Source organism: Hydra vulgaris, chromosome 03 (genome assembly GCF_038396675.1).
Source record: "Hydra vulgaris chromosome 03, alternate assembly HydraT2T_AEP".
In the NCBI taxonomy this organism is placed as follows: Eukaryota; Metazoa; Cnidaria; class Hydrozoa; order Anthoathecata; family Hydridae; genus Hydra; species Hydra vulgaris.
This window is the reverse complement of record NC_088922.1, coordinates 10,838,869-10,847,470: the sequence shown is the minus strand read 5'-3', so window position 1 is coordinate 10,847,470 and position 8,602 is coordinate 10,838,869. Positions and strand designations below refer to the sequence as shown.

At 29.4% G+C, this 8,602-nt stretch overlaps 1 protein-coding gene across 1 annotated transcript; it reads right to left on the bottom strand.

The window, feature by feature from the left end:
• Positions 1-729: 729 nt before the first annotated feature.
• Positions 730-2,614, bottom strand: LOC136078458 (uncharacterized). The gene is made up of 3 exons (XM_065794229.1): positions 2,356-2,614; positions 1,682-2,024; positions 730-876 (listed from the first exon to the last, which is right to left on the bottom strand). The coding sequence occupies exons 1-3, from the start codon at positions 2,517-2,519 to the stop codon at positions 730-732; spliced, it is 654 nt and encodes a 217-aa protein (XP_065650301.1). The 5' UTR covers positions 2,520-2,614.
• Between the last annotated feature and the right edge of the window lie 5,988 nt (positions 2,615-8,602).

Below are 8,602 nucleotides of genomic sequence, written 5' to 3'. Positions count from 1 at the left end.
GGAAAATAAAAAAATATATAAATAATCAAAATTGCATAATTTGTTGATAATTATTCGAAAGAATCGAAATTTGTTGATAATTATCGAAATTATTAGTAAGAATCAAAAGAATCACAAAAAAATATTTTTTTGCCTGAAGTATTTTGTGTAAAGAGGTGTTGCTGGATCTTGTGAACTGTAGGTGTTTTATCTAAGGACCAAATCTCTGAGTATTCTTGACATTTTGCCAAGAAAGGATGAAGTTCTGCAATTACTTGAAATCTTCATCACTTGGTATAAGTATTGTCAAGTTTGCATTCAGGCCGTTATCTCTGACAGACTTCAAACCTTGCTCATTTCTTAACACTGACTTGAACAGCATTGCATATGAATTCCATCTTGTTTGCACTGGTTGGATTAGCTTGATTGGATTACACCCTAGAGATTCACATTCTTGTTTGATTTCATACCATCCTTAGTGCTTTGATGTGTCCTTTGAGCAAGTCTCTTGCACTTATCAACAATTACCTTAACCTCACCATTTTCTAATGTGTCTTTCAAACAATTGTTCAACATGTGATCAACACTCACCAATTGCTTGTCTAATAAAGTTGATAAACTGACAGCTGCCTTCATGTTAGCTGCACCATCAGTCACACATGTTCTTTCTTGGTCAGGCCTTGCCAAGACTTCATGTTTTGAAATCAGAGTGTCTAATCCTTTGGCAAGTAAAGGACCTGTTTTCCTATTTCAATGAGCCTGGCAGTCCAAACTGTACTTTTTCAACTCAAAATCACTGTTGATGTAATGGAGTGTGAGAGATTCAAAAGGATCACCATTTTTTGCAGTCCAACCATCTGATGTAAAAGCTACACTTTCACATTCTGGTACTTCTTCCTCAAGTTAATTGGTTATTGCCTTTTCAATATTATGATGAATCATGTCAAGCTTTGTTGTAGCAAGTGTTTTTGGTGTTTTTATGATTGCTTTTGGTGCCAAATAGTTTAAGAGCAACTTCAATCCTGGAGTTTCCACAATATTGAAAGGAAGATTTGACATGATGCAGGCCAGAGTGAGAACTGTATCAAAATCAAGCTGACAGCTGCTTTGTAAAACCCATTTAGTTATCTGAAATAATAAAAAAAATGTAAAATATCGAAAGGAATCGAAATTATCGAAATTACCGCAAGGAATCGAAATTACGTTAAACAAGACCTGACAACCTAATATATATGGGTAAGTTGTTTCAGTTTGTAGTGACAGTGCTAATCACTCTATCTGTTAAAACAAAGAAGTTTAAAGTTAAAAGCCTTTAAAGTTTTGAAACGTTTGAAAAACACGTGTTTATTAAATCTACATGCACGTGTTAGGTGACAGGTCAAATCAAAGACTTTAAACCTCAATAACTTTGTTAATATTGAGTTTAGAGCAAAAAGGACATTAATTTGGAATCATTAAATTGTTGTCTAGTGTGGAAATTTAACTTTTTATTAATTTACAGAGTTATTAAACTTTAAAGTATATTATAAATTTGGAAAAGGGCTCAAAAGTTTCTAATTGAATATAAAAATAGATTTCTAACATTAGTTTCATCAAAATCAAGCCCGAATTGGTAAATTGAGAAAAAAAATATTTTCTGCATGGCCAAAACGGCGCTCAAAAGATCCGAGTTTTTTTGAAGAAATATTTTTTCTCAATTTACCAATTTGGGCTTGATTTTGATTCGAATATCTACAAATAAAAACGGTAAAATGTTATAGAAACGATTATTTAAGCTACTAAAAAATTGCAATATTTTTCTCACCTTAACATACTCATCCAGAGTTACTTGAAGTTTTTCATGACCACCTTGCTGACTGGATGGCGGAGACGTTTTACTAAGGTTATCCACCCTTTTTTTACTAGTGGTTGTGGCTGGAAAGAAACCTCTCAAACTTGAAGATCTATCAAGCTCCTTTTCAACTTCCTCCCTGTCAGCAGCCAGTTGCACTACCTTGTCATTCTTTGCCTTAAGATAAGCTTTGGCTTGAATGGGATGCTGAGATCTGTATAAAAAAAGATTTAAATTAAATAATTATAGGGATAGGAATCGAAATTACCGAAATAATTGAAAATATTGAAAAGAATCGAAAAAATTGAAATATTTCCTATAGATGGCGCTATATTAAATTAAATGTAACAAACAGTAATACGGTTAGCTGTTACTGTATAATAAATTATAATCAGTGCTAATGTTTATTTAATTATTCAGAACTATTGTTATTTTTTTATTTTTTTATAAAGTAAATCTTTACTTAATATTAACTTAAATTTCAAAAAATCTGAAAATATTAAAAAGAATCGAAATTACCGAAAAAATTGAAAAACATTACTTACCCTAAATGTTTACTCATTCCTGATGTACTTCCATGGCAGCAAGTTAACACTGCTTGACATTGATTACAACTTGATTTATAAGTTTTCTTTTTGGTAACAGAATTCACTGTCACTTCTGGTAGTTTGGTAAAGTAATTCCAAATTGCATTATTAACTTGAGACATTGTTGTAAATTGTAATGTTGTTGTTGTTTGTAAGAGTTGTTTGTGAAACAATAAATTGTAACTGATTAGATTTTCACAAAACCCCACTATTTATACTGGTAAAGGAGAATCCCTTAGGGGAGGGAAATTAAATTTGAATGAATTTGAATTTAATATCGCACGCCATTATTAAAACGTATTTGTAATGAAAACGATTCTTTACAATAAATACGATTTTTTAATTAATCCCTTAGGGGAGGGAAATTAAATTTAAATGAATTTGAATTTAATTTCGCACGCCATTATTAAAACGTATTTGTAATGAAAACGATTCTTTACAATAAAAACGATTTTTTAATTAATAATTGAAATTTACCGTTTTTATTACAAAGAATCGAAATAACCGAAATAATTGAAAATATTGAAAAGAATCGAAAATATTGATTATAACGGAAGTATATTATTTAAAAAAAGGTGAGTAATCAATTTACGGTTCTTTTCGATTCCTATTCTGATAAAGAACCGATAACTTCGGTTCTTTTCCATTCCTATTTTGATAAGGAACCGATAACTTTGGTTCTTTGCGATTCCTTTTTTTATAAGGAACCGATAACTTCGGTTCTTTTCGATTCCTATTCTGATAAATAACCGAAACCTTCGATTCCTTTCGATTCCCCGAAAAATACCGAAGAACCGTTTTTCGGGAACATCAGTTCTTAGTTGTGAACTAAGGGTCTGCGTCTCGTTATTTTTTTTAATCGAGACGAGCAAGACGATCCTAAAAGCTTTGTCCCGATTAGCGATAAAAATCGAGACAATTTTTAATTTTCAGTCGAAATCCGGGACGATACCGAGACGAGATGTACCGGACAAAATAGGAGCTTCACAATTTCCTGGAATTTACATCTTTTTAACGGGACATAACGAGACATACTAGTTAATCCTTAATGTAAAATTTAGTATTCTGCTGGGGGGCTCGGCCATTACAATTGTTTTGGCTACTATATCGTAATTAAACTATTTACCGAGACTTAACAAAACAAATATAAATTAAAATAAAAATTTGCATGTGTTTCATTTATTTTATCTGTAATGTTGTGCTGTAATGCACATTAACTAAACTTTATCGGCAAAAAATAAAAATTTTTAATTACAAACTTTGTCAAACAGTTCATTTACTTGTGTCACTAGTTGAAGGTGCATCAGTTGGAGCTTTGGATGGTCCAGCAAAAGGAGCTGAAGCAGAACCTCTTCAACTGGTGATCAGTGGTGTAACACCTGGTACATGAGATTGTAGCAGTAAAGATTATAGAGGAGGTCGTACATGCTCGTGACATCGGCTGACTTGGCAGTCTTGGATTAAGCTGAATCTCAATCACATCATCAGATTCAACAGCATTGGCTTGATCACTCTCTTAAGACAACAAGTCTGGAAGGAAATTTTACAAAATTTTTTTAAACTAAGCAAAATTTCAGTTTGAAAAAAATTTAAAAGTTTAAAGTTAAAACAAAAAACACAGAAACAAAAATGGAAGTGGCAAAATTTAAGACTTTACTTAAGGCAAAGATAATGTTAAGATCTCTCTTGATAATTTTTGTGAATGCCCTACCAGGATCTTTGTCACCTTCTGAGGGCAGTTTCTAGGACTTGATTTGAACAAAGTCATAGTTCTGTTGGATACAGAGCAACTTTTCAACATTTTGTGGCTGAAACTTGGTCCTTTTGTGTGTGACTATGTTTCCTCCTGCAGAGAAGGCCCTCTCGGAAGTGGCCGAAGATGATGGAATTGCCAGGTAACGCCGTGATGCTTCAGCCAAAAGTGGTAAAGTCATTTCATGTTTTTCCAAAACCCAAGTACATTTTCCTGGGTCTCTTTCCTCGGCCAGTGATGCATATTCTTGTAGACATCTAAATCCTTGGCGTAGATATATTCAAGTTATATGACCAAAACAGCTGTCTTGAAGTAAGTCAAAGCAGAATGGAATCACGAATGGAATCAGCAATTAGAGAAGAACAAATTTCAGGCAAATTTGCCAAGATTAATTTTTCCACTCACACAACATTATTTGGCAGTTAAGAGCCGTTTAAACTGCATACAAATAAATTAGGCTTTTAAAATTGTGAAAAACCATAAAAGATACCTGAATCCAATGTAAATTTATCTAACTTTTCATATTGCCTTTTTTTCAGTGGTATTTTGTATGTTTATCTTGCTGCTTCCCAACCTGTCATGGATCTGGCTTTTTCCTGTCTTGTTTCCTACAACAATTGTAAAACTCAAGTTGTCAATAATGATGAGACAAAATCAAAACAGGTATTTCTTAATTATACTATTATATATTTTTATTTATATCTCTTAATAACGCTGTTATCACTCACCATGCATTTTTTCAAAAACTTCCCCAGGCAAAGCAGGAATTGGGGGCAATCTACGTTTATCATATTGCTCTTGAGACTGTTTTTTAATTTCTGATTGATAATCAAGATTATCAACATCAGAATATTGTTTTCTTTTTGTAATTAGCTTACGGTTGCTTTTCTCATTATCAGATTCTAATTTAGATTGGCATGCAGCAGTTTTTGAGTGCTTTCTGGCTGCTTCTAAAGTGCCTAATTAGTAAAAAAGGAATTAAAAAAAAAGTAATAATTGTTTTTTTTTTTAAACATAAGTCTTGCTGTTTGACCATTAGAAACTAATTTTAGGAGGTCATAAAATAAATGTAGATCTTTCATTGAGTATTCTGTATAACACCCTGAAATGCTAATAATTACTGAAAACTAATTAAAACATATTTTGACTTATTTTTATTTAGAAAACAAACATAATTAAAGTATATTTAATATGTATTCTGTATATCAATATACTTTATGTATATGTATAGTGGGTATACAGTATATTAACATCCTTTACCTATTTTTGTTTTCAAAAAAATTGTTGTATTTGATTATTACCATAATCCTTGAGAACTCGCAAGCGGCAAAGTTTCCACACTCCTACAACTGGTTCAGTTGCATTTTTAATAGCATTTTTTATCTGTCCAGTTGATCTGAAAGGCGGCCAGTATCCGAACTTGTTACCTTCTTGTATCCAAGACTTGGGAATTGCTTCAACAGAATTATCGTTCTCATCTTCAAAATGAACAACGACATAATATGCCATTCTAATAAAAAAAATTTTAATTCTAAAAACACATTCTTGTATAAAAATTTTAAAATTTACAAATATACATTTCTGCAAAAGTAGACGTATTTATAGAACACTAAATTTTCTTAAAAATTAAAAACAGTTTTCGATTTCCTGTGTCAGCAAAGTTTATATTAAGGTAATGTATACCAAGAACATTAATTTCATTTTAAAAAATTCATAATTTTTTTTTATACACATTACATTAACACAAATTTAGAAACAAAACAAACAAACAATTAAATACTTTTTTTTTAATTATTTACAATCAATTGGGAAAATCACAAACTCATTGCTACCAACTGTTGGTTAACAAAGACACTTTTTAACAATATCAAATGAAGGCAAAGCGATTAGAGGAGACAATCTATTAGTAACTCTATATATTCCAAGTTTACTTGAGTTTAATGGATAATCAAAAAGTTCTGACAACTGCAAATATTTTTGGCAAATTACAAATATAGTGCCATTTTGATGAATAATGTTTTTCAATATGCAGAAATCACCGTCACTAGTAAGAAAATGATTATTAGAGTTATTTTTAGGTGACAAAGAGAGACAATAATTTCCTATATTTAATTTCCTATCTTGTTCAACATCTGAAAATGTTAACAAAGGACCACAACAATTAATACTTTTTAAAGGTAATCAATTTTTCTGAAAATTCCAGCACACTTCGTGTCCCAAACGAACTGCATAAGGTCCTACAGGACCTTTTCAGTATAAGATCAAGCGTCTTGTAACACCAAAACAAATCAGATGCATATAGTCAAGGGCAAATCTTGAGACCATTCCAAAACCAAGATCGCATAATGGACTTCGACTACCAGTGTGATGTTCTTCATCCCCCATTTCATCAAAAGAATTATCTGTTCTTTAAGGTGCATTATTTTTAGGGAAAAAAACTTTACCACAATACTCTCCTACTTGAGTACACTTCTCACATGAGCTATAACCGGAATGGCATTTGATATTCTTCAAAAAAGCTCTTGCAGGTGCATCACATACAAAAGAATGAATCGAAAAAGAGTATAAGATATTTTTAACACTCAAACCGTTTGAAAGCAAGTCTTTTAACTCCATTACAAACTCAGAAAGAAATTCATCGAGATTTTTTGGCTTGTTTTTTCCACAAAACATACCCACCACAAATGGAGGTGACGGAAAATGTAAAATCATGCATAAGATTGGCCATAATTAAACCCCAGAACTTTTGAAGAGCGGCAACCCATCAATATTAAATTGTAGTACAAGAGAAGAATTATTAATTTGTATTTGATTTACAATTACATTTGTTAAACCAGTTACTAAACCTAAATGACAATACTCACCACCACTATCTAATAGTTTAACAATAGTATTTCGTGGTGTCTTCAAAAGTGTGCGAGGATCCATAGGCAAGTAAGGAAAATGTGGTTACAAAATAGTTAATAAGTTACGCACAGATGCTTAAGGAATACTACAACTAATAGCCCAACGAGCCAAATCATTATTAAAGTTTATATTGCTGTCATTATCATCATAATCAGACTCAAAACTAGAAACATTAGAACATATAAGCATATTTTCTTCAGCAAACATAATCTTTTTTATTTAATCTTCATCGATATTGACAGAATCTATTTGCTCAATATAGCAATCTTTATAAGATATTATATCTTTAATGGAAGAATTCGAATTTTTTTCACTATTTACAAGATCAGCCACATCATCAACCATATGAATATCAGCTATTTATCACAATCAGACACACCAAGAAAATTAGTATTATCAACGTTTCTGTCAAAATGTAATGAAGTTTCACTATGTTTTTCAAAATCCACACCATAAATATTGCGTTGAGGCTGCTGAAAGTGTAGCTGAATATTATTTTGTACACGACACCTTAATGTTCTGGCAGAGCATTCAAAAGTTTCTTTTATTTTTCTATTCATATCTGTTTAAAATTTATATTATGATACTAATATATAAAAATCTATAAATATCGTTAAAAACTTTAAATGAGTCTTGTTTTGCAGCGACTATATATATAAATATATATATATATAAATATAAATATATATATATATATATATATATATATACATATACATATATATATATATATATATATATATTATATATATATATATATATATATATATATTTATATATATATATATATATAAATATATATATATATATATATATATATATATAAATATATATATATATATATATATATATATATATTTATCTATTTATTTGTTTAAAATTAATAAAAACAACTTTTGATGGAACTCTGAGTTTCATGCCCTTCGGCAATCATCAGTCATTGTGTATTTCGTCAAAAGTGACAGTTTACACAATGGCTGATGATTGCCGAAGGGCATGAAACTCAGAGTTCCATCAAAAGTTGTTTTTATTCATTTTAAATAAATAATTAAATAAATAAATAAATATTGCTATATTATTTAATAATATTTAGCACTCATAAACGCACAAGAGTATTTGTATTATTATTATTATACCATAATAATGCATCATCTATTTTGTATATATATATATATATATATATTTATATATATATATATATATATAAATATATATATATATATATAAATATTTATATAGGTAGATATGTATAATTATATACTATATTATTATGTATGTTATATATACTATATTATATATGTATATATGTATATATATATATATATATATATATGTATATATATATATATATATATATATATATATATGTATATATGTATATATATTATATATATATATATAAATATTTATATAGGTAGATATGTATATTGTATACTATATTATTATGTAGGTTATATATACTATATTATATATGTATATAGGTATATATACATATTTATATATATATATATATATATGAATATGTATATATACCTATATATATAT

What these genes read in the sequence shown, in the direction of transcription:
- LOC136078458 (XM_065794229.1), bottom strand. Translation starts at nt 2,519, where the DNA reads ATGTCTCAAGTTAATAATGCAATTTGGAATTACTTTACCAAACTACCA. An exon ending in GGAATGAGTAAACATTTAGG is followed by an intron (nt 2,025 to 2,355) that starts GTAAGTAATGTT and finishes TTTTTTATACAG; the next exon opens with ATCTCAGCATCCCATTCAAG. An exon ending in TCAAAATCAAGCCCAAATTG is followed by an intron (nt 877 to 1,681) that starts GTAAATTGAGAA and finishes AATTAACTTGAG; the next exon opens with GAAGAAGTACCAGAATGTGA.